This window comes from Castor canadensis, chromosome 7, assembly GCF_047511655.1.
Source record: "Castor canadensis chromosome 7, mCasCan1.hap1v2, whole genome shotgun sequence".
Classification (NCBI taxonomy): domain Eukaryota; kingdom Metazoa; phylum Chordata; class Mammalia; order Rodentia; family Castoridae; genus Castor; species Castor canadensis.
In genome coordinates, this window is record NC_133392.1 from 155,626,039 (window position 1) to 155,652,825 (window position 26,787).

The window sequence follows — 26,787 nt, forward strand, 5'->3', positions numbered from 1 at the left end:
TGACTGTTACAGTCCCCGTGAGGGTCCGAGGCCCTGGTGTGTCAACCTCTGCACTCCAGGCCCCCAGACAGGGTCAAGCTGGAAGAGAACAGACACCAAGGATGGAGGGCTGGGGGCTGTCACCAGAAAGCCCCTCCCAAAGGTCTCCTAGGGGAGCTACTCCAACTGGGACAGTGGCTTTTTTTTTTTTTTAAGTGTGTGTGTGTGTGTGTGTGTGTGTGTGTGTGTTTCTCCTCTCAGCTGCTCATAGCAAGAAAGCCAGGCCCATCTGAACTGGAGAGGGAGCAGGGCGGGAGGAGTGGTTGGATGGGTGTACCTGATTCAACAGGAAATAAACTGATTCCTAAACAGCCCCTACCAGAGCCTCCTGAATTCCGTGGGCACCACGTGCTGCTGCTGACCCGTTTGCCCAGACTGACCTACCACAGGACCCTGCCTCTGTGCAAGGAGTTTTGTAAAGGAAAACAAACATTTTTCAATGTAGCAAAATCAAAAAAAAAAAAAAAAGAAAAAGAAAAAAGAAGATGCGACAGTGCGAAGTCTAGCCTTTTGTAACCTTCATATTGCACACTAGGACTCTAAGCCATTGCTAGCTCATTTTGAATTTTAATGTGTAATTGTTTTATTTTCTTTCTGTGGGGAAAACGATGCTTGATCCACCAATGCTCTTTTTAACGTTTTATAACTATGTATGTGTATATATATAAATATAAAATAATATGTATGCACATATGTGTGTATATATCTATATGTATATACATATATAGAGATATAGAGATATATAGAGAGGTTTTGAGACAAAAATGGAGAACATGAAACCGAACTGAACAGCGTGTGCTCTGATTACTTGAATCTGGTCTCCTCGGCACCTGGTTATTAAGAACTGAATATTTTTCCACTTGAATTTAGTGCTATTAGAAATTTAATATATGTGTTTTATTTATTTGATTTTTTTTTTGCATGACTGATGCAAGGTTTGACATTTTCACTCAATAAAAACTGGAAAAAAATTCCATCAAGTTATCTTTTATTTTAAAAATCACTCCGAAGTGGCTGGTTGTGACCCAGCTGTGTGAGGTGGTGCACACATGACCGGACCCCACCAGCCAAGGGAGGGCAAGAGGGAGTTGATCACCTTCAAGCCTGGCAGGGAAGAGGGGACAGACCAGTTTTGCCCCTTGGCAACAGGCCTGATTCTCCCAGAGGTTGCTGACAGAGGACAGGCAGTGGGGGGCTTTGGCCCTGTCTGGCCAGAAAAGTGGCCTTTTCCCACCAGCCCTGCCTGAACCCTGCTTAGAGCTCAGAGGCCACCCTCGGGCACGGCCATCTGGCAGTGAAGCCACAGGCCTTCTCAAGACCCCCACTCTAGCCAACCCCTCCTGTGCCATCCTACCAGGGATATGGGACCGACACTTGGCAGGCCACCCTTCTGCCCCCTCCTGTGCATGGCTCCTTCCTCCTTCCTGCAGGGACCTGCCCGGGCTGGGAACAGTGCGTACCCGGATCCAATCCGGATGCTGGCGAGGCTCCTGCCTGGAGCACGTGGTGGCAGAGCCAGAGGGGCCGATTCTTGGGTCTGCAGCCTCAAGGCCAGGGCCTGAGCTGCTGGTCCTGGTGGTATGAGGACTGGGGGGCTCCTTTGGAAGCTCAGGCAGCCCCCACTTACCCTGATGCCTCCCATCTGCATCATCTTGCTAGCCCCACCCTGAGTTGACCTCTAGGTGGCCAGAGCTGCCCAAAGCCCCTGGGAAGGGGCATGTACGGAGCCCACTCTGATCTTCAGTGCTGAGGAACATCACAATGGCTTGTGACACCCCTGCCAAAAGAGCACATCACATCCACTTTCTGGAGGGGTTGGAGAGATACAAGTATACCGTCCCCTTTGCTGAGCCTGGCAGCTTGGACACCAGCCACTGGCCAAGGACCACAGGGGAAGTGGCCTCTCCCTCAGTGCCAGGCTTGGTGTCATTTTTTACCACAAAGCCTTGTCTTTAGCCTAGCCTGGCGCAAAAGGCTCTTCCCTTTCTGCTTTTCTCCTGGAACGAGGCCCATAGGCTATTTACAGAAATATGTTTGTAGCAGACATGAAAATATATACTTTTTTGGTCTTATTAAAATGTTCAAGTTGGAACTCGCCTATTGTTTGTGGATATCTCAATTCTGTTAAATAAAACAGTGACTAATTTATGGAATAAAACACAAGTTCAACAAATTAAAACCATTATTGGAACTTCACAGGCCCTGGTGGGCCACACAGCCTCCCTTGGGGTTTGAGGGAAGGCAAGAAGCCAAGTCCCAACCTCAGCTGGTGGGGGCAGCTCTCGGACTCCTAAGGGCCCAGAGAAAGGAAGATGGGGACACAGAGAAGTTGGCTGACTTTGACTAGACCTCCAAATTGCTCCCTTCTCTCCTGCCCCCAAGACTTCTGGCCTAGATGGACCTCGGCGGTACAACATGCAGGTTGGAAGACTTGGCACTGCCCAGGACAGGTCCACTTTCCAAGCTGCCTCCTGACAGGCAGGGCCCAGGGAAGGGGCACTGGGTCTTGGGGGCCCTCCAGAGTTGCAGGGGAATGGGCTGTGCCTCTAGAGGTCAGAGGGAAGGGCCACACACTTGCACCAGGCTTTTGTGCCCACTCAGATGGTGTTGTACCCCTCACCCTGTCCTTAGAGCCGAGGGGAGCCTGCTGTGAGTGGCACCCTAATCCCAGGGTGCGTAGAGGAGTGGGCCTGGGTCCTATCACATTCCCTGTGGCTCAGTAGACTTGGTAGGAAAGGCAGTAAAACATGTTTTCATTCTGGGATTTAATTAGCTGTGTGATGCGATGCTTCTACACCCAAACTGGGGCAAACTCAAGAGTTTTGTAACCTCTGGGAAAGAGCCAGAAGCAGCTGTGCAGGCTCATGGCTGAGCTCAGTGGCCTGCCTCCTCCCCAAACCACACCAGCGGGGCGCTTCCAGCAATGGGAGCTGCCCACTGAAGCCAGTTTTCCTTCTAACCCAGGGAAATGCATATCCAGGTCACTGAGCAAGGTAGGCTGTTCATCTACTGAGGTGGCCCTGATATCACAGGTGGCCTTGGTCCAGGGCCAGGACGCAAGGGTGGGTGAAGAAAGCACTGCTCTCCAGGTCAGGCCTCTAATAACAGGGCCCCCCAAAGTGCTGAAATCTGGGGACCTTGCCAGAAGCAAAGAGGCTACCTGTGCCACCCTTGCTTGAAGCTGCCGCTCCAGGCCTGGGGCAGGTCAGACAGGAAGTGGCTTCCAGGAGGCCGCAGCCAGCACAGGAGGCAGCAAGTAGCTTGATGCAGCCAAACATAGCCTCTTAGCCTCCATGGCCACATCACCGCCCCCTCCCCCCGCCACCCCATCACTGGAGAGGGACCCCACTTCCTCACCAAGGAACTTCCTTTAGCCCTGCCCCAAAATTTCTAGCCCTTCATCCCTGCCCAAACCTCCATAGACAGACAGCTACACTCTAGGTCTACACAGCATCCCAGGAAATGGCAATGGCCTGGAGACAACTTTCCCAGGGCCACATGGCTAGGGTGAGAGGCTGGTCAAGTGTCAAAGGCACCCCAAGCTGCCATGGCTTGACTTACGATTCATTAGCTTTCAGTAGAAACAGTAAAGCTGTCTACTGGAGCAGGCCTTCCTCCCTGGGCAGCACAAGTCACTGGGCAAGGCAGGTTGTCCACCCTGTCCATTTGGCTCTTTTCCAAGACTACACCATGTGACCACTGAGGGAGGTGAATCCTCTCTCAATGACAGTGGCAATGGCAGCAGCTGCAGCTCCCAATCAGCCTTTCCATCGCCAGGAGAGACAACTAGAACTCTACAGTGTGCTGTGTCACTAAGCTTGGATGTTTGGTAGGTTAAGTGTGTTATATGCATTATTTTCAATTTGTAACCCATCACAAGTCAAGGAGCAGCTACATTCAAAACCATGCCCGTTGCTTCATTTACTTAATTTTTGCTTTGCTTGAGATGGGGTCTTGCTGTGGTGCCCAAGCTGACCGCAAACTCCTGGGCTCAAGCAATCCTCCTGCCACAACCTTCTGAATAGCTGGGACTAGAGGTATAAGCTATGATGCTATGAACCTGGCATCCAAAACACTTTAAGGAAAGACCTCCTGGGGCTGGTGGCATGGCTCAAGTGGTAGAGTTCCTAACTAGCAAACTTGAGGCCCTGAGTTCAAACTCTAGTACTTAAAAAAAAAAAAAAAGGAAAGGGGAAAGGTGAAAGGAAAAGGGAAGGGAAAGGAGGAAGAGAAGAGGAGGGAGGAAGTCCTCCCAGCACTTGCCATGGAGCAAGGAAAGGCTCAAGACTTCTCCTTATAAAGTTATAATGACCTCACCTCTTCTTGTAGGAGATCATGAAATGCTCAATGAAATGAACTATTAAGGTTTGTGTGTTGTAAAGTTACCCCAAAATGCTGGTTGAAATTTAAACCAGTCTTGATTAAAGTAGCACCTGACAGCAGCTGTGGCCAGGGAGCTGGGACTGTGGGCAGGAGCAGGGAAAGGGCAGGGGTCCCTGTGAGTGTGTGCAGTGCACCAGTGCCAGCTTGTGAGTGTGGAGCAGGCGGTCTCTCCCTGTCCATGGGGCCCTAGAGGTGTATGCTGAGATGCTCCCCTCAGCCAGATGGCAGCATGTCCCGGGGTGAGAAATACCTGTGCTGGACAAGGAGCAGGGCAAGAAGAGTGGCCAGGCCAGAAAGACCCAAATAGACTACCTGCAGGGTGCATGTCACCTGAGATGAGTGTTGAGAGTGTCTCTCCACCTGTCTGAGAGCCTCCACCATCTCCTCTGGGCGCCCTGCTGAGGCTGCTTTAGACACAGATGGAGCAGCACTAATTTGGCCTGTCCTTGGGTTCTGGGACAAGTGCCAGAGGAGGGACCCAGATCCCAGGAGCTAGCACCTCCATGCTCTGGGCTGGGCCCCAGAGTGGGCAGCAGAAAAAACCCCACTCCTGGATGGGTACAAGGACCCCACAGGTCACTCATAGTCCAGTCAATGGGCAAGTCACACAGAAATGAGGAGGGTCCATTTTTATTAAAAAACAGAAAAGGCAAGAGAGCACATAAACACAGGGCAAAACCGAGTGGTAGAGGTGGAAGGGGACTTTCTCTATTCCCCCATGTATTTTCTGGTTTCCCTAAACATTGGCTGTTTCCACATAGGAGAAAATCCAGCATTTCTAAGCAAAACTTAAAGCCCCACTCCCTGACCCGCACCCTCCCTTTCCCACCTGAAGGGTCCCAGGAGGATGGTCCCCTACTTGGCCTCCTCCTTGGGCAGCACAAGATGCCAAATGAGGACCCCTGCCCCTCCCAGACAGGATGCTGCTGCTTAAGGTAGACCCAATGAGTTGCCTGGCACTGGGGGTGTCCTGTCCAGGGCCGGGAGTGGGGGAGCCCTGCAGGGAAGTTAGGACAGCGGCCACAGCCTCCAAGCACTGGGGCTCCTCCTTTCCTAAACGACACTTTATAAAAAGACATTGTAATTGAGTTTAATAATGTACTCCCTTCCAGAAAGGGCCTGACAGGCGCTGCCTGCTGCTCACTTCTGCCCCATTCCAAATATTTTTACCTTATTTGGATAAAATGCATTATTTTTCTAATGAAAGGCTTTTTTCAAAGGGCCGTTTTCCCTCGTCCAGCAGCTGCCTTTATTAGGCAGCACTCATGCTGTTTTGGGGAGGGGTTTTTCTCTCCCTGAAGTCATGCCAGACTCGCTGTTCTCAAAAGCCGAACTCAGTGTTTAGGACCCGCAGGGGCAAAGGGCCTCGGGGTTCACATTTCCATCCCTTCTCCTCTGAGCTTGAGCCTAACCTTCCAGTCTGCTGACCCCCAGGAGGGAGAAAGCTCTGAAGTGAGGAACAGGGCTCCTCTCAGGGCCCCAGCTCTCAGGAGACATGGGGCAGAATGTCCAGGTCATGTCCAGCATTTTGCTCCCACCATCCTAACCCAGTACTCTGGCATTGCTTCTGTCCAAGGGCATCTTCCCTCTGGTCTCTCTTCCGGTCCTATTAGGAGGGACCTCAGAAGTTACAAATGACAAATGATAACTAGACCAAAGGAGGCTGTGATACCCCAGCAGCTTTCCCAGGCCCCAGGTATCCCTTTCACTGCAGCAGGACTGAGGCATGGCTGGCCAGCTAGAACCAGAACAGGAGCTAGATGCTCAAGAAGCAGTGCCATCAGCAGGAAGCAAGGCATCTCCTGGGGCTAAACAGCCCAAAGCCACACCCCTCAGCCACACTGGCATGTCTTCTTCCTTGCTCCCCAGGACAATGGCCAGGGGCCTAGGAGGCACACTGGAAGTGTGACCCCTGCATGGCTCCTGCAGGAGCCACTGGGTGCTCTCCATTTTCCAGACTGCATGTCCATATGAGCCACAGGGACATGGTGGTACCCATGGCCCAGGCCTGGCCCACACAGGGGCTGAGGAGCAGAGAGCCCTTTGGGAGGAGCTTCTTCCTGGCTTTCTGGTTTAAGCTCAGTGCTCTGTGAAGGTTACAGGGAGTCAAGGAGGGCGAGAGCAAGGAGACAGCAGGGAGAAGGAGACAGGCTCCTGGGGAATGCGCATCCATTTAAGGAAGGCGGCTCATCACGCTTGCACCAGGTCTATATACAGTAACGGGAGGCCCCTTCCCTCCTGCTCTCAGGGGAATGTCGCCCTCCACAGACACCAGGCAGGAGGAAGGAGCCCTTCCAGGTCTGGGTAAGCAGCCTGAGGCAGGGCCTGGAGAGGAGTGAGCAAGGGCAGCCAGGCTCCTGGGTCCCCAAGTCCCCCCAGGCCCTTCTCTGGGATTCACCTGGTGAAGCCTTAGCTGAGACCTACCTTGTGGGCATGGGGTACCAGCAGCAGACAGGGGGCCACAGGCAGGAATTAAATAGTGGCAGCTCATATTTATTACAATTATATACAGTCATAGCTTATATTTTGAAATCTATACATGGTCACACAAATGAACATGTGTTTTTCAGTGGCTGTTGATCAGAAAGGCCCTGTTGCCTGGCTCTGCCGTGGGAGCGAGAATCATGTCTTCTCAGGATTGGCCGAGCCATGATAGGCAAGCAAGGATGGTCAGAAGCGCAGTGTGGTTTCATTTGTTGAGAGGATGACAGGGCATGTGGGGCTGGGGTGTGGACAGGTGCCCAAGGGTGGCATCTGTTAGGCAGAACCTGGCTGTGGGGCAGATGGACCCCAGTAGGCCTTTAAGAGGCAGAGCCGGTCCAGGATCTGTCTTTTGGAAACAGAGCAAAGAAGGAGCCACAGGCCAGGCACAAGGGACAGGGGAAATACCAGGAAACTGGGGGACTGAAGCTCCACCCTCACTGAGGAGGCAGGAGGCAGGTGATGACATGAGTTCTGGCCATGCACAGTGCCAGATTAGTCAAGACACTCAGCAAACACACCTGGACAAGAAGCCTGTCCCAGAGGGCCTGGGCAGGAGGTTGAGCACAGAGGCTCTGGCATCCTTGGCCTGGCTTGTGAATGGACAGAGCCACCTGGGCTGGGACTGAGCTAAGGAATGGTGGGTGTGGGTAGGGCTGGTGTCAGGGTGAGAGGAAGCTGGTGGACATAAATGTGACCCCACACACACTGCTGCAGCTGAAAGCAGCTCAGCCCCTCCCTAGGTTCAAGGCCACCCTCCCAGAGCCAGAGAAGGTAGGGCTGAAGCCAAATGCCCACCCACTGGTCAATGCCCCAGGGGCACTGGAGAGGTGGGTAGCAGGTGGGCGTGGGCCCTAGTCCCGCTCATTCTCATTGCTGGCGCCCTCTGGCCGCCGCAGCTTCTCCACCTGCTCATTGATCTGACCATCCCCGCCCCGGCGGTCCTCCCTCTGCACCCCCAGGACGTCCTCCTCATCCACGTGGCTCACATCGTCGTCCTCGTCCTCCTCATCCTCCTTGTCCTCCCTCTTCTCCTCCTCTCCCTGCACCTCCATCCTCACCTGGCCCTTGACGTCCACCACCCCTTCTCCTTCTTCCTGGGGGCCCAGCAGGTGGTATGTGGCTGTGGAACCCTCAGGGCTGTGGCTCTCCTTCCCAGGTGAGGATGACGTGGATTCATTGCTGACTGGCGAGATGTCACTGCTACTGTGGTGGTTCACAGCTGCAGGGCTGGAGGGTGACGGTGACTTGACTGGAATCTGCCAGGAAGGGATCTTCGGAGCCGATGGGGATGGTGGGAACTGTCTCCTGACAAAGAAAGAAACCAGCAGAGGTTGGTAACAGTGTCTGGCTCTTGCATTGCACAGTTCTTCCTTCCCTGAACCCCAAGAACTCAATGATGGGAGCAGCTTTCTCAGGGCCACTTAGTAAGAGAATGCAGACTCTCCCTCCCCTCCTGTCAGGAATAAAAGCCTCTTGGCCCACTGGAGGCTCCACCAGCCAAGACAGGTGCCAGAAGTGCCCTGTGCTGCCTATAGACCACCCTGCTGCACCTGAATGCCTCCCAATGTCCTGCCATGGATGAGGCCCACCTGCGTTGGCAGCTACTGGCCAGCTGGTTAGGGGCCTGCCGCACCCTAGAGCCTATTCCCTCCTTATCCCCAGCACTATCTCTGCCTTCACCCCTGTGGCTAGGACAGGGAGAAGGCAGAGCTGGAAGGGGATAAGACTGGAGACTCAAGACATCTGAGGCTCCACATCACTCCCCTGTCTATGGCCTGGGCAAAAGGTAGTAGTGGGGAACTCTGGCCATTGGCTAGAGCATCAGAGACATCAGGACCAAAAGGGTAATGCCAGCGCCCTTTGCTGGAAAATCTCTAGCCAACACTTTGGATGGACAACAGCCAGCTCTCCTTCCACTCTACTGTTCCTTTCCCAATCCTGGGTTAGCAGGTAGCCCCCGCCAGCAAAGACCTGGGAGGCTAGTCATCTTGCCATAGCTCAGAAGTGATGCTCTGTGCCACATGGGCCCCTCTGCTGGAACCAAGACAATAAGCCCTATTCCTGTCCAAGGCTGCCGCTGTCTCACCTCAGACCCTACCTCAGTGGGTTCACACCCTATAGCCTACATTATTCACCGGCAAAATAAATAGGAACAAGAAACTCAGTTTGCTGTTTTCTTGGCTCCTTTGTCATCTATGGTCTGTGTCTTATCCCTCCAGCCGCAGAGGAACTTATCTCTTAGACTGAAAAAAAGGGGAGGATTTCTTAGGCATACCTGTTTTGAGGACATGTTCTTTTCCTAAGGGGAGGCCAGGAAGTGGGTGGCTTGAAAAATTCAGTCCTCTAGCTGGGGCCACAAGGGCCCTCTACCCCTAAGGAGGCCCCAGTGGTGCACCTTAGGTACCATGGTCTTGCCTCACATAGCATTCCCTAAACCCCCAGCCAGAAGAGAACTGAGCGTAGGAGCAAAGCCTACAGGGCACTGCCCTGTAGGTGAATGACGACTCACCCCTGGTTCCCAGGACTGAGAAAACCAGAACCAGCTCATCACCCCGTGGCCAGGGGTGCTCTGGTGAAAATGTGCCGCCACGGAAGGGGGAGCCGGAGGGGGAGGTGGGACTATTCCGCTGATGCCTTCAACTACAGACCCTCCCACTCAGTGGCCTCAGTGTGACTTTCTCCGGAACAAAGCTGTTACTGAGTGGTTGCTGGGCTCCAGGACCTTCTACTTCAAGAAAAGCCACACACTTGGCATGCTCTTCTGCTTGCAGGCACTGCTTTTTGCCTCATGTTGTCCCTGACCAGGTCTGCCAGGCCTGGGGAACAATGTGTGGTTCAAAACTGTCACCCTGGAGTGGGAGGACACTTTGTGGGGGAGGGAAAATATGAGCTCAAAGGTCCCCAAGCTCAATGTCTGAACTGCCCAGCTCAGTGAAGAACTGGACATGGGTCTTGGGAGCCGCACCCACCACCCCCTAACTGCTGGTCCAGTCCAGGAGCTCCTGCTGGCTGCCCAGCCTGAAACTGGGCAGGACAGAGCCCAGAGCCTTCTCTCCTACCGATTTAAAAGAAGCCCTTTCAAGGAGTTAATTTCCGACTTGAGTTCATTGATATTCTGTGACTCCAAGATCCAGTTGGTAGATGTGGTGGCCTGAAAGTTAAAACATAGGGAACATGGGTCAGAGTTGTGCCTTCTACCAGCCCGGGTGAGTGGAGTGAGGCTCAAGAGGACCCTGGCCAGGGACAGCAACATCTGGGCACTGTCTGTTCTGCTCTGCCATGCCCACTTGGGGGTGCACCTGCCTGTGATTACACCCCTAAAACAAATATTATACAACTTTCCTAGGTTATCTGCTAACATTAAGAGGCCATTACACGTGTTCTGTGCCTATAAAAGGAACTAACCACAATAAGCCCTTATCTCTCCAACAGACACTGAGGTTTGTCTGCAGCAGGAGGTGAGATGACACTTGCTTCAGCTGTGAAGCACCCTCCATTCTTGGGAGTGTCTGAAATGTCCAGTAAGACAAAAAAAAAAATAAATAAAAAATAGAAGACAGACACAAAACACCTCTATGCCAACTGCTCCCTCAAGTTCCCCCATCCCAAGAAATCACCACCACATGCAGAAGTAAACATGAGGGCTGAGAGAAAGCAGCTGCATGGCTGGACACTGGCAGGTACAAAGCCTGGAAGTCACCTCGGAGTTCTAGGGAGGCCAGGGGCACCTGAGTACCTGACCATTCTGTAGCTCTGACCCTGAACAGGCTGAGAAGGCAGCTTCACCCCATAACGTATTCTCTATGCTGCTCAGGGTTCTGGCTTCTGGTTCTGTGAGATCACAGAACCAGCTCCACAGGGCCATGGAAATATCCCCTGAATGCACCCCACTGTTTGCAAAATCACCCATGGGCCACATTACCCTATCACATCCACTCTTTGGGACAATCAAGGTTGAACAGAGAGAAGTCACTTAGGTCCTGACCTTGACCCTTTAACCAGAGAGGGTCCAAGACAGATATCTTCCCGGTGTCTCCCAAACAAGCCTCAAGAGTACCACATCTTACTCTTGACAAATCCTGTCAGGATCAATGAAAAAGAGGAGGGCCAAAACAGTAGTCTCCAAATGGGAGCTGGAGGTGGCCAAGCTGCCTGCGGCAGGGATGGAGGTCAGTTCCAGGCCTGTGGATGCATCTGCCAGGCTGGAGGCTGTCCCCAGTTGTTTTCAAGCACATGGATAATTGGGCCAGGCTCTTGCTTCCCTGATATGCCGCTTCCAGGCTGGTGGGGGAATGTCCCAGGCTCTTCCCTGCCAGCTGCTGTGGGTCTTTCAGATGCAAGGTGGGAGACACTGCAGGCTGTGTGCTGGGTACACAGGGAAGGCAGAAGCCCCACCAAAGTGGCTACAGGTCTCAGGAAGGAAAACCTAGGCAGTTCTGGCGAGAGTGGACATGCCCATCCCCTCACACACTTTCCTATGGGGTCCCCTACTCCACACCACCAGACAGGGAGGGCCTGGGAGCCACTGTTCTGGCTTCTCCAAGACCTTGAAAGCTACAGCAGCCCATTAACAAGGGAGCAATTTCCACTCACCGGCCTACAAAGGACTCAGATTTCCAAACGCATATGGTGCCAGATGCCAGGATTTAGAAATAAAATCTGACATCTGGGGCTTTTTAGCCAGTCTCTTTAAAAAACAGTTGTAGAAAACTCACAGCCTTCAATTTTATGTAGGTTTTTTAATTACTTAAAGCTCTTCTTTTTAATTTTTTACAGTGCTCCAGTAGGAGTTTGGAAAGCAGATATAAAAACTTACATTACAGCTGAGAAAACACAGCTCTGAGTCTTTGGTTTATAGGGTAACCAAAGTCCTCACACACATGGGTTTGGATGCCAGGCCGGGAAGCCCTGCTTCAGCAAGGAGAAGGGAAAGGGGCGGGGATGTGGGAGCTGTGAGAACGAGGAACTCCAAGGTCATCTCTGGCACCGGTACCAGCTGGCTCCGCCCTCTTCTTAAAATGCAACATGTGGTCTTCATCTTGATGCTCAGGGCCTGAAAACACTTTTCCAATTTCCGGAATGGCTGCTGGCCATTGGCAGGCCACAGATACAAAAGATAATAGAGCGGGGTGAGGGTCACAGCATGCCTTCCCTGCTGCTTTATGGCTGCCTGCAGGGAACATGCAATGGCTACAGCCAGTGGCACCCCAGCCACTCGAGCAGGAAGTGAGGCATTGCCTTCATGGGATGGACATGAGAGAGGGGGCTACTGGGGACCCTCTCCACAAGTGGCTCCCCAGACTTCACTGGAGGTGGAAAGATGTCTTGTAATCCAATTGGGCGCTGCTTCTCCTACGACAGAAGCTCCGGTGAGCCCCTTTAGAGGATGCTCTGGAGCCACCGTCACTATGCCCTGTCCTGTCTGTCCAAGTCAGCGCCTCAGGAATGACGCTGTCACATGCCCCAAGAGCCCAGGGCCTGCAATCCTGGGCACTGCCAAGAGCCAGGCACCACTCTAAGAGCACAAACAGCCCTACAAAGTAGGTACCATAACAGGCCCATTGAGTGAGGATTTGAACCCAGGCAGACTGATCCTACAACCTGATACTGAAAGATTAGTTCAGTTTTGGGCAGTGAGGCACGGAAACAGCTTCAGTGGATCCTGGTTGGCTCCAATTCCTTTTAGAAACCCAAGCCTGTGAATCTCAGGTAGAGAAACTGCCCACTGCAAAAAGGTAATCTCAGTGCTTGGGCAGGGCAGGTGCTGATAAACTGACAACAGCACACTCCCCTCATCCCTGGACTCCTCCTCGGTGAGGCTGTAACCTGCAACCAAACTTGCAGGCAGAGACCATCCCAGATCTACAGCGATGGCTTCTAGAGCTACAGGGATGTGGCTGGCATCAGGGGTCCACTGGCAGAGGGGGGCTTTCCTCTCTCCTTTTGGGAGGTGGCACAGGAAGGAGAGCCTCAATGGTTAAATGCCACACCAAGTACACAGTAACACCTCCCTTCTTTATGGTGACACCATCATCTGATGTGACACCATACAGCAGGTAGAAGAGAGAGTCAGACCCACAGAAGATAGCACATGGGGCCCAGAGGACCAGGGTTCAGAGCTGTGCAAGACAGACCTGGGCCTGGAGACCCAACGGCTCAGAGACAAGTACCTTGGCAGTGGCCAGATCATGGGCCAGTTCCTGGACCTTCTGCTGCTGCTGTCTCAGCAGCTCCTGGACAGAGGCCAGCGTTGTCTGTACCTGAGTCACTGGGGAAGAGAGCATGGTATCTGGTAAGTCAGTGTCCATGTTCCCTCCTCAGCCCACACACCTGTGAGTTGCCTGCATGTCTGCTATACCCAATTTATCTGCAGGACCCCGCCACCCAGACAATTTATCTACACTCAGGTAATCTACCTGTGCTGTATCTAACCTCTAGTATTTCTACTTCATCTTTCTATTGTGTGGTTGTCCATGGTCAACAGTATATCCGTCCAAAACCTCTCCCTTCTAATTATGCCTGGCTGTGATGTGCTTGCCTCTAACAGCTCCTATCATGCTGGCATCACTCATCTCACAGGCCTCACTGTGTCCTTGGGAGCTTGAAGACGGCCCCAATCCCGGGAGGGCCTCAGCTCAGGCCTCTGCCATGTCTACCTCAGGTTGCTTGCTGAGCCCCTCCCCAATGTTACAAGACCCCTGGGTCTATGACCATCATGGCAGCTTCCTAGGGGCAGCTGCCAGCAGGAAGGATTCACCAGAGGATTCCTGAAGGCTTCAGAAAGGTGTGCTGAGGGACAGGGACTCCTGCCTGGGACAGGTGGCTCTCTTGCCTGCCTCAGAGTTTTCGATTCCTAGCCTCCACCTAGTAAACATATTTATAAAGGAGAAAAGCCACCGCTGGTGCGACAGGTCCCAGCTAATATGGGCCATCTCTGGGGCAGCGGGTAATGAACACCAGCCCTGTGGAGTCGATAACAGAGGAGGTGGCTGGGGTCCCAGGAGCCACAGTAATTACAGACTCTCTTGACCCTGTGTTGGATTCTTCGAGGGAAGGGGGAAAATCACTGAAAACCCCCCTGAAAACCTCATAGAAGCAGAAATTAAAAATGAACTTTACAGCCCTTAGAAAGGCTGTCATTTTATTCCCCTTATTAATATTCTGAGGTTGGGAGCCTTTCCGTAAAAACATAATTAATTGAGGCCGCGCCGACAGTAAACAAGCAATTTCAAATTAAACCGAAATGACGGCGGCTTCATTTGCAAATGTGAACAGATTCTCAGAGCAGATAAATGAAGTCACCACATAAAGTGGAGACGGAGGGAGAGGGGAGGGGCCGCGAAGGGGCTGCGCAAAGAAGGCTTTGAGGGGTGACTTGATGGAGTCATTAATCTTTACCTGTCTGGGCCACGCTGCCACTCAGCTCAGAGAGACTCGCAGCCATCCTCTCCAGCTGCTTCCTGTCCTCGCGGCCTCCTAGGATGAGGGGCAGCAGGTACTTCTGCAAGAAGCAGATGGGTGAGGATGCTGTACACTTGGGTTGTCCTGTGTTGGTCTCTCAAATCCCAATGCCCAACTTTCTCTTGTCCTCCCCTGGGTTTTGGACTATCCATCAAACCCTGCATAAGGTGCTTAAAAAAGTTATGAGATTGAAATTAGGACCATGTAAAAAATGACAACAAGGACAAGAAAGGAACAGGGAAAAGGAAAACCAGGTGTCCCAGCATCCACATGTTGGAGATGGAACTCAGGGCCTTGCCCAAACTAGACAAGTACTCTACAACTGAGCCAGCCCTAGGAAAACCAGTGTGGTCTGCTGGGAGGGAAATTTGTTCATCTTTTATATATTTTTCTCAGCAATGCTGTAATATTTCTATGACAACACTTTTTTATTCTACTTTAAAAGTTCTAAGAAGAAATTGTGGAAGGATGTACAAGAAACGGATCCTGTTGTAGCCTCCAGGGAGAAGCAGAAGGGAGCTTTTTAGCATACACTTTTTTGAACCCTAGGAATGAAACAAATTGTTTCGCCCATTCAGAAACAAATGACTAAAATTAAATAAACAAAAAATTACTTGAAAAAGGAAAATCAACCACAGACTTTTGGAACCCTTGGTTCTTCTATGAGAAGAAACATATATCACTATTCCCAGGCTGCTGAAGAGGTTCCTTCAGCCTTTTAAATTAAACCTGAGTCATCAGAGCAAGCTTCCTTCATAGAGCCCGAAGTGACCCAATTCCCTCAGAACTGAAAGAGCAAAAGGAGAAAGGGCCCAAGGGACAAAGAAAGCTGCAGCTACAGGCTACAGGGCCACCAGACAAGGGAACCTAGAACTAGCCCCCAGAACATTTGGGAAGGAGGTGGCAGAACAGTTGGTAACTAACCAACTGATGTGTGAAAGGACAGAAGTAAACAAGAGGGCACTAGTAGAGCCTGATAAGAGAACATGGAGACAAAGCCCCATCCTAGTGAAGTGAGACCCACCACCAACCTGCAAGGGCAAGGCTGGAGTAAGCACAGTGCAGGCCCGGCAGATGCTACAGGAGGATAACTCTGGTTATCTATTTGGGCTCCAGACAGGGGGGAAAAAAAAAATAAATAAATAAAACAGAAACTTCTCCATTAAGGGCTCAGTACTGGGGAAGGAAAAGGTCTCTCACAAGGGGTTTGTGGGAGAACTCATTTCAAAAGTGATTCCTAAGTGAAGACCATCATTAAACATATGTAGAGAAGCATTTTCTATTTTGCAAAGTGCTTTTCAGCCACGGTGTGAGTTATTACTCACAACTAAACCAAAACTCATCAAATGTAGCCTGATGTTTCTGGTAGAAAATTTCCTGAGTATAAAAGTCAAGAAATTCTCTTATGTGTAACCAACTACCAACTCCATTTCTGAGGTCAGAAGTGACAGGGAAGGAACAGATATGCCCCACGGCCTAAATCTGTGTGTATGTATAAAATAAGACCAGGGCTTCTAACCACCTTTTTTTTTTTTTTTTTTTAAATTAAAAGAAACTGTTAGCAGATGTTCTAGAAATTCTTGTGTCACCATTGTGACTGACACTTCAATGTTTCTTATCTTTTTAAAAACAGGAAAGTGACCATAGCTGGATGGAGACAGATGACAGCTCTGGGGCAGCACTGATGACCAGGTGCTGCTCACTCGTTTGAGAACTTTGTATTGGTGTCATACTTCTTGTGATCTGTCTATGGCCAGTGATTTGAAAGACGCCATCTACACACAAGGCACTGGAAGGCATCAGCTCGGAGGGAGAAGTCCTGGGTTTCAGGACATTTTGCATCTGAATCTCTGCATGGAAATTTCCAACTCCAGCAGAAGATTTCACACTAAAAAATATATTTGGCTACACACATCATTAGTTTTTTTTTACTAAGTCAAAGACTAAATCCCAGAATGCAAGGCTTAAACACATTTCATGTGCTAAAAGTTACAAAGGCCAACCTGGGATTTCATTGAGATCCTTTAAAAAAGTCACCAATATGGGGTTGAGGAGCAGGCAGCCTCAGAAGAAAGTGGCTTCTCTTCAGGGTGAGCAGATCTGCTCCTGAGGGCTGACTCATGTGGCCCAGAGAAAATCCCACATTTCCACAGATGCTCACAATCCACAAGAGACAAGAAGTGGATTTCATAAACATGATCACAAGAGGTTCTCCAAGTTGGCTTTAAGTACTAAGGTGGGACAAGAGGTCTTCTGCACGTCCTACAGGAGGTGTAGTTGTAGGCTCCTCACACAGCTGACCCACTCCTCTGATTCTCTCAACAACCTCCTGAGGTAGGCTGCAATGTTCCTGACCACAGAAAGGGTTATATCCTGGTAACTTGCCATTCATCAAAAATGCATTCAATATGCCTAACCCATGGAGCCTTATAGCTCCCCACCCTACCTTCAGGGTGCTCAGAGCACTCACATTAGCTACAGCTGGGCAAAATCACAAGCTTCTCTTACAGCAGAGTGTTTGAGATCTCATTTCACTGACTGAATATTGAACTGAAAGCGAAAAGTGATGGTTGAACAGGTATGACTTCATGCCGCTGAAAACTGAACCATCGTAAGTTGGGGACCATCAGTTTTATCTCCATTTTATACATAAGAACTAAGCCTGTGGTAACATGGCTACTCAGGGGCAGAGTAAGGTTCAAACAAGCAGCTGGGCTCCAGTTGCCATGCTTTTAAGTGCTAAGTTGTTTTGTCCCTCACAAATTTACATACTGCTTACTATGTGCCAAGCACTGTTCTAAGTACCTGACCTGGACTGTAACAGACAGACCTCAAGGTCTGTCTCAGGGTGGATAGATATGAGCAGGGGGTGGGGGACTGTGCTTGCCAGGTTTTCCCCACTATACTCTCCACCTTCACCACAGCCACTGCGCTCCAGGGCTATGCATCTGCTGAGGAGCAGTGTGGGTTACCTCCGTGCAGGTAAACCAAAGACCAGGAGAAAGGGTCCTAATGGCAAAGGATGGCAGAGAACAGCACTTGCAGCCCTTAGGAAGATACCTTACCTTGTAGAGCTGGTGAAAGCCAAAAGCAATTCCTGCCATGATGATGGCCAAGGCACCGTAATCTCGCCATCGGGAACCTCCAGGGCCTGATGGTGGAAAAAGAAAGTTAGGAGGGGCCCCCATAGTCCTTCCCTGGGGAGAGGTCAGCATGTGCCTCAGTGGATGGGCAAAGGACACAGCATAGAATTGTCAGCTTTGTCCCTCCTCTTCCTTCCCAGGCTCTCAGAAACATCTGCCTCATTTGGAATGGAAGTGACAGTCAGACACAGGATGGTACACTGCTGGGTAAAGATGTCCAGCACTGGGTAGAGGTGATGTGAAGACCTATGATGTCATCTTTATGTCAAGGGACAAAGGATCTAGAGAGGATGACGTGAACAGACTTAGGTGTGCATAACCACACCTATTCACACCCTCCTACAGACAGGTATAAACCACTACAGACCAGGATATGGGAGACTGATGAACTGGACCTCTCTGCTCTGCTTTCACTTTGAGCAGTAAGAGAAGACACAAGCCTACAAAGGACTAAGCAAGGCAACTTCTGAAGTGATAGGGCCTATCAAGCAGGGACATGCAAGTTTCCATGTTTTTAAGCACTAAGTTGTTCTGTCCCTCACAAATTTATACAGTGCTCATTATGCACCAACCACTGTTCAACTACTTGAACTACAACAGATGCGCCGCAAGATCATCGTGCAAATGGAGATTCCAGGGCAGGTTGATACATGCAGAAGAGTGGGTATCTGCAGGGGAAAGGGGCCAGGGGTCAGCAGGGCTTTGGAGGAGGCAGAGGCCCAAACCTGCAGTCGTAAGGGCAGACAAGGACCATGTGCAAAGGGGAGGTGGGTCAGTGTGGACCAAGTGAGTACTCCAGGCCTTGGCAGGAGAGGAGAGCTGCTCTGGCCAAGAGATTCAAGGAAGGCACCCAGGAGAAGACAGCATCAATTACACCTATGGATGCAGTGGACCAGAGGGTAGGACAGATTGGGTTAGGAGCCTAAACACTATTTTATAAGCAGTGGGGAGTCACTGAAGACTTTGGATGAGGGAATGCCATGATCAGATTTCTATTTTAAGAGAAGAACATTGGAGTGGCTCTGAGGCAAACTAGAGGTAAGAGGGCTGCAGAGGCAGGAAAGCTGGGGAGGCTCCTGCAAGGGCCATAAAGGCAAAGAGGGGCCAAGGAATGGAAACCCGAGACATCTTGGAAAAAAAATTGTCATTTTTAAGGAACTGGAAACAGGCACCTAGTCTTCACATGGGAGCAGGCTCCTGGCCTAGTTCTCTTCAGACCAGGACATACAGTGCCCCCTACCCCCACCCCTTATCTATGGTTTCTCTTTCTGTAGTTTCAGTTTCCTGTGGTCAACCACAGTCTAAAAAATATTAAATGGAATACTCAGAAAGAAACAACTCTTAAGTTTTAAAATTTTAATTCATAAGTTTTACCATTCTGAGTTACATGATGAAATCTCAGCCAGCTTGCTTTGTCTCATCCAGTATACACACTCTGTATATGCTACCTGCCTGTTAGACACTTAGTAGCCATCTTGGAAATCGGACTAACTGTCTTGGTATCACAGTGCTTGTGTCCAAGTGACCTTTATTTTACTTAATAATGGTCCCAAAGCCGGAAGGTAGTGATGCTGGCAATCCAGATATGCCAGAAAAAAAGCTGTAAGTGCTTTAAGCAAAAAGGTGGAAGCTCTTAAAATGCAAAGAAAAAAATTATATGCTGAGGTTGCTAAGATCAATGGTACAATAAAATATTTTGAGAGAGAGAGAGACAGTACACTCTTATAACTTTTATTAAAGTATATTGTTATAATTGTGCTAGTATATTACTAATTATTGTTCTTACTGTACCTAATTTATAAATTAAACTCTATTATAGCTGTATATGTATAGGGAAAAAATAGTACATATAGGGTTCAATACTATCCAGAGCTTCAGGCATCCTCTGGGAGTTAGGGGGAGTCTTGGAATGTATCGCCTATGGATAAAGGGGACCGGTATTACCTAAATCCCCACAATTCTACATGAAATTCTAGTTGCACACGAGAGATGAGTTCCCTACTTCACAGCCTCCCACTTGGCACCAACTCTCTCCATGACTCTGTAACTGCTATCTCCAAGTCACCTAGCAGGCATTTTTTCTCACCACAGTCTCAGGATGTTTGGTGGTGGGGACCACACACCAGCTACGGAACAAATGAGGTACAGTGCAATAGAAAGTTGTCCAGAAGGCACCCGACAAGTAATCATATTGGAGAGAGGCAAGTTGCCCTGGAGCTGAGTCTGGAAGAAAAGTAGGGAAGAGAGGGCCAAGGGCATTCCAGAAACCCTCAGAAGGAGCACCATAACTCACCAAGTCAAGTTGATGGCCTCGAGGCTTTAGAGAAACCCAACTGTTCCTGCCTTTTCCTCTGGCTTGTGCCTGCAAGCTCTCTGAGGCACCTGTCATCACCTGGTGTTTCATGACCAAAGGAGAGGAGCAGGACCATTCTTTTAACTCAGTGGCATGTATGGGTGCACACAGAGGAGAGGCCACCATCATAAAGCCTGGCCAGGGTATTCAAATCACAAAGACCTCTCTCAAAGTGGGCAACAGGGATACCCTCTCCTCCCTGGGCCACTAAACAGGGCTCTCAGGAGGCCAAGAGTCTCTCCTAGACTGCAGCAAGTTCCCATGTCTCCTACAGATTCCACATAAGACTCCCCAGAACATGGCCCAGCCCCATATTGGTCACAAAACTGTCATCAACATATGGCCTCTGCCAGCCCTCAAATCCCATTATTTTGTTTTACATATTTTGAACAACAGAAGTCAGTCTACTGCCAAAAGGCATCCTCTACCACCAATACTGTTAATAGTTTCACATTTATCCGTAACAGAATTTTTATGCACATATAAGCAACAGAAATATATCTATTTTCCTTCTCTCTACTACCCCCCACCACCATCTCTCAATCTTGTTTTCTACAGCTTTCTAGTAGTATTCCATTTAACCTACTCCCTTCTGATGGGCATTTAGCTCATTTCCAGTCTTTTAACTATCACACACAGAGCTGCCATCAGTGACTATGCACACTTGTCAGTTCCCATACAGGAAATCTGCAAACCTAAGAATTCCTAGGGGCACGGGTCAGAACATAGATGCATCTGTAATTTTGAGAGATACTGCCAAACTGACTCCATGGGGACTCAACCAATCCATCCCACCAGTCACAGTGCCTATTTCCCCCACAGTCACTCTGACATAATGTGTTAATCACACGCAAGATTCCTGCCAATTCGACAGTGGGAAAACAGTACTTCCTTCTGGTTCTGATTTACATTGGTCTTATTTTGAATGAGGACTGAGCATCTTTTCACCAGTATTTCCTTTCCAGTGTACTGTGTATTCTCCAGTTTTTTACTTTTTTTCAGTGGTACTATAGCCCAAATCCAGGGCTTCATGCATACTAAGGCAAGCACTTTACCACTGAATCACACCACAGCTCTCACTGTTGAGAGACTTTTTATATAGAAGAGATATTAGCTTTTTGTGATTGATTATAAACACCTTCTTCTGGTTTCTGCCTATGGTCTTTTGTGGCCTGCAGACAGTTGTTATGTTTACATATGTATCGATCTGTTCTTTGTGGGTTTGTGTTAGTGAGAATGCTCCCACTCCCTTCCTAGGCTGTATGGTGACATCCAGTGAGGTATTCATCTCTAAGAAAACATCTTACAAGGGTAGAGCACTGCTTGGCCCTGTCATGGACATTCCCATGTGATGCAAATCATCTCAACAGGAAACTCTGAAACCCCTAGAGTACATGAATCTTTCAACTTGATCCTGGGACATAGGACCTCTGAGTCCTGCTCAGAGGCAGGACTCTTTTGTTCCCACTGTCTCTTCTAGCCAAGTTTGCTCTGTGTGCAAGACATAAAACCCAACATCTAGTGCAAGTTCATTTTCTAGGGAAAAGAGAAGGCAGAGTGATCTTGCACTCTGTGAGAGGGTAGTGCTCAGGATGGCCTTAGCCCACACTCAAACAAAACACTCTCAAAAAACATTTTCAGATGGTGCCCACATTCAGCAAATCACACTTATCACTGATTCTTAAACACCCAAATACCCACTGAATATCTTACAAAGAAGTTCTAACTGGGCAAAAAAATTGACTCACCTCAAGTTTGCTGGATCTTCTGTTTCCTTGCAAACACATCTATCGCTCTTGAGAAGCATAACCTTCTCCTGCTAAGGCTGGGCAAATGCCACAGTTCAGAGATCCAGGACCAGCACCCCGTGCAGCTGCCCACCTTGCCAGAGCTCTTCCCCAAGTCTAAGGAAACACCTGTGGTTCCCTGCCAACTCACCCTTCACCCCTCACTGCTACTCCATTCCTGCCAGGCTCACGTTAAGAACATTTTATTGCCCCTTGGTTTTCATTATTAATGAAAAGGAACCAGAATGATCTTTCCTAAAGTTCAGAGAGTCTATAAAGACAAGAAGCTGAAATGCCATTTTACTCGTTTTGGAGATGTGTGATACAATTCTATCTTGTGGCAAAATGAAGAAAGAGAAAAACTCAGCTGGAAATGCCTCTTATCCACTGCACCACTTTCAAGGGTGACAGAGTAGGCTACTGCAAATTCTGGGGCTCCCAAACTGGCTCACACCTCCAGCCCCACCACCTGGACTCCTAGAGGCAGGAGGCTTCTCTGGGGCTGCGAGGGAGCCAACGACAGGGCTTCTGGGGCAGTGGACTCTCCAGTCACTGTGCTCCCACTTCCAAGGGAAGAACACAGGGCCAGTCACTCTTCTGCTCCAGAAGGAAGTAAGGAAAGTGGGATGAGTAAGACTTTTTAATTTTTTGAGACAGGGTCTTACCATATAGCCCAGTGTGGCCGCAAGTCAAGATCCTCCTGCCTTAGCCTCCTCCCAAGTCCTGGCAATGTGGTGGTGTGTGCCTGCAATCCCAGCACTTGGGAGGCCTGAGCTATACAGCATGATCAAAAAAAGGAAAGAGAGACAGAGAAATGGAGGAAAGGAGGGAAGAAGGGAGAGGAGGGAGGAAGGGAGGGAGAGGAGGAAGGAAAAAAAAGGAAGGAAGAGAGGGAAGGGAAGGGAAGGAGGGAGAGAGGAAAGGAAGGAAGGTAAGAAGGAAAAAAGAAGGTAAGAAGGAAGCAGAACTTCCCTGATACTGGCCTGCCAGGTAGATCAGGCAGAAAAGGGGCAAGAAGCAGGGGTCAGAGATTTCAGGACCATATTTCTGGCTCTCAGAGATGTTTTTCTCTGCCTTTCCAGCACAGGTCACTTGACTGCAGGTGACAGAGCTTTGCTACTCCCACAAACCCAGGGGATGACATTTTTACTTCACTTAGATTCAGATTCTCTGGCTGAATGGTATAGCTCTTCACCAACTACATTCTTGGTGTCTTTGTGAAGAACAAGGGACAGGTGACTGTGACTGTGATGGCCAGCCTACACAATTGAGCATTTCTGGGATTATTATGCCATAGGCTGTAACGAGGTCAGAGATCAAACTGCTGTGGGGAGAAAGGACAGGGCTCTTCGAAACTCATCACCTCCTTCAGCCTTCCAGCTGCATGAGCTGGCCTGAGTACTGACTGTCTCTGCGGAGGGCTGCCTGCTCAAGAGGCTCAGGTGCAGGAGACTCTACTGTGGACAGTGACTGAGTCAGGAGGCAGGGAGCTGCATTCTCATGGCCCCTGAACTACTCACTGGACACCAGCAAAACCAGCACTGTTCAAATTCTTTAACCGTATCTCTATCAGTCAAGAAATTCTCACTTAGTACATGAGAACAGACAAAATCAGGTAGGAATGCACACGTGGGACTGGGAACTATAAGTGTAATACAGCAATATTGGGCTAGAAAGCACAATAAGTCACAGCTTCATCAACAGCACAAAGATCTCACAATCCAGTAAAGGTTCATCAGCCATAGAGCACTGGAAGCTGTCATGAAAGCATCCTGCTGAGACAATGCACTCCAGTTATGTGCTAGCTGACAAGAGGGAGCAAACTATCAAGTCCTTGGGGAGGTTGGCAGCCTAAGCACAGGGCAGGGCAGTGGCAGACACTGGGCAAGGCAATTGTGCTCCCCACCTCACGGCACACAGCGGTGGACCTATCTTCTCAAAGCAGTCCACTGACTTTGCTCAGAAGCCACCCTCACTCACAGTGGGGTCCTGGGCTAAAGCCAGTCCATAAATCAGTGCTTAAACAGCACAGAGTTGCGGGACCTAGTGCACAGAGACCAGCTGAAGGTACTGCAGGCCAAGCTAAGGCAGGCTGACAACAGCATGGGGGCACAGTGAAGCACACAGTGGTCAATGGCCAGCAGAGGACAGAAAGAAGTTAATCTGGAGGGCAACAATCAGAAACAGAAGAGTACTGCCCTGGGCACAAGCACTCAGGCAACCAGACAACAAGAAGCACAACAGTTGCCCAATGCTAGTCACACCTGAAAACCCAAGGCCCAGCTTCATGTGCACCGCTGTGAGAGACGAACTCTTTCATTCCTCATGGGCTGTGATGCTATCAGCAGCGTCAGCTTCAGGAAGGAAGGGCACTGAGAGCCATTCCCTCACCATAGATTTAAAAAATACAAGCTGCAAAGTCAGGCATGGTACACACCTGTAGTCCCAGGTGACCATCAGAAACTGTCCAGGTAGACTGCTTGAGTGCAGGAGTTAAAAGCTAGCCTGGAAAACACAGTGAGACCCTCTCTCAAGAAAAAAACAAAACCAGAGGCTGAGTGAGTGGCTCACCAGTAGAGTATTTGCCTAGCATGTGCAAGGCCCTGAGTTTGAGCCCCAGCATGGAAAAAAACAAAAATAGGCTGGAGGTATAGTTTTGTGCTAGAGCACATGCCTAACATGTATGAGGCCATGGGTATGAGCCTCAGCACGCACACACACACAAATCTAGGGCTGGAGATGTAGCTCAGTGATAGGGTGCATGCTTAGCATGCATGAGGCCCTGGGTTCAATCCCCTGCACCTCAAGGGAGAAAAAAAGGAACTCTAATTAAGCTGTTAAGAATTCAAAAGAGTTCGGAAATAGGCCCATGCCCAATGAGTTTTAACAAAGAGGCCAAGGTTAATTCATTGGGAAAGTATAGTCTCTGTAATTATGGTGCTGGAACAAGTGGACATTCACAGGAAAAGGATGAAATGTGACCTCACCTCACATATATGCAAAAGTAATTAAAAATGAGCCAGGTGTCAGTGGCTCACCCTGTAATCCTAACTACTCACAAGGCAGAGATCAGGAGAATCATGGTTCAAAGCCAGCCCAGGCAAATAATTTGCAAGACCTTAGCTCAAAACCACCCAACACAAAACAGGGCTGGTGGAGTGGCTCAAGCAGTAGAGTGCCTGCTTTGCCAAGTGTGAGGCCCTGAGTTCAAGCCCCAGGACCACTCAAAAAAAAAAAGGTAATTCAAAATGGACTACACACCAACACAAAGAACAGAAAACACAAAAGGAAATCTTTGCAACCTTGAAATAGGCAAGACATCTTAAAATGCAGAAACAATAAAAGAGAAAAAAACTGATAAAATGGATTTCAGAAAAATTTATAACCTTTGATTTTTAAAGGGCACTGTTAAGAAAATGAAAAGGTAAGCTAGGGGCATGGCTCAAGTGGTAGAGCACTTGCCTAGCAATATGAGGCCCTGAGTTCAAACCTCAGTACAACCAAAACAAAACAACAACAACAACAAAACACAAGTCATAGACTAGGAGAAAATATCTCCAAGTATCTGATAAAGGACTGGTAACTAGGATACAGGAAGAGCTCTGACAATTCAATAAAGACAAGGTGGTTCTTAAAATAGGCAAGAGACTGGAAAAGTCATCAAAAGAGATCTATGAATGACTAATAAGAACATGAAAATAAGCCCAGCACTGGTAGCTCATGCCTGTAATCCTAGCTGAGATCAGAAGGATTGAAGTTTTAAGTCCAGGGCAGGCAAATAGTTCTCAAGACCCCATCTCCAAAAATAACCAGAGTCAATGGACTGGAAGTGTGACTTAAGCTGTAGAACATGCAGCCCTGAGCTCAAACCCTAGTCCCACTAAAAATCAAAAACAACAAAAACCCCCTTAGCATTGCTAGCCGGGTTCTACTGCATACGCAATAGAATGGCTAAGCTTAAAAACTGAGAACACCGAATTCTGGCAAGACTATGTAGCAGTGAAAATTCTGGCAAGAACATGGAGTAATTCTCTCAAATTGTTGAAGAGAATGCAAATTGATGTAAGCATTTTGGAAAACAGTCTGACAGTTTCTTATAAAGTTAAAGACATAGGACATGTGATTAAGCCAGTCCAGTCATAGGTATTAACCCAAGAGCCATGAAAGGAGATGAGCACACAAAGACTTGCACACAAATGTTCATAGCAGCTTTACCGTAACAGCCACCACTGAGAGCAAACCCAATAACTACCAACTGATAAGCAAACTGGTACCCAAACATAGGTCAATAAGCTAGCCAGCCCCCACCGTAGCCTGCTCTCACACATACAGCATGAGGTAAGAGCTATCATACACTTTTAAAGAACTGTGGTGGGAGGAAGGGAGAAGACAACAATGAAGATGAAAGAGAAGAGAAGGAGAAGTTGAGGAGAGGAGAAAGAAGAGGAAGTGAATGATGACAGAGGCACATGTGGCTTACAATGTCTAAATTATTCACTATTTAGCCCTTTAAAAAAGGTTTGTTAACCCCTGGATTATAACTCAACAATAAAAAGGGAATGAAATAGATGTATAGCTCAACATGGATAAATCCAAAAAGCATTACGGTAAGAAACTGAGCACAAAAACTGCATGCTACATGATTCCATTTATATGAAATTTATTAAAAGACAGAACTATGGTGACAGAGCATAGGTTGGTAGTAAATAGGAACTAGAAGCAAAGAGGGAAGAGGACTGAGATAAAGAGCATAAAAGAAGTAAGAGCATAAAGGAAATTTTCTATATTGTAATTGTAGCATTGGTTGCATGTATTGAATAAGTCAAAACTCATTTGTACAACTCACCAAACTGCATGCTTACAGCTGATTAATGTTACTGTGTGTAAGTTATACTTCAAAAAAGCTGATTAGAAGAAAAATAATTAAGAAGGATCCAGAAATATAAAACTACCGTACCTAGCAATTTCACTCCTAGATATACCCAAGAGGAATGAAAACATGCCCACATAAGACATGTACACAAATGGTCTTAGCAGCTTTATTCATGTTAGCCAACACAGAGACAAGGCTGGGGGTGTAGCCCAATAAAATCAAACAAACAAATAAAAAAAACCCCAGGAGATCTAAATGTCCATC

At 48.9% G+C, this 26,787-nt stretch overlaps 1 protein-coding gene across 1 annotated transcript in view; it reads right to left on the reverse strand.

Annotated features, from left to right (window-relative positions):
* Positions 1-5,036: 5,036 nt before the first annotated feature.
* The window catches only part of Pex14 (peroxisomal biogenesis factor 14), a 140,441-nt gene continuing 118,690 nt past the window's right edge, over positions 5,037-26,787 (reverse strand). Inside the window, exons 5-9 of the mRNA XM_020186059.2 lie at positions 17,433-17,518; positions 14,305-14,407; positions 13,077-13,174; positions 9,966-10,057; positions 5,037-8,211 (exon numbers count right to left, since the gene is read on the reverse strand). Coding sequence (XP_020041648.2) covers positions 7,758-8,211; positions 9,966-10,057; positions 13,077-13,174; positions 14,305-14,407; positions 17,433-17,518 — 833 coding nt within the window. The 3' untranslated portion in view covers positions 5,037-7,757. The remainder of the gene's footprint in view (positions 8,212-9,965; positions 10,058-13,076; positions 13,175-14,304; positions 14,408-17,432; positions 17,519-26,787) is intronic.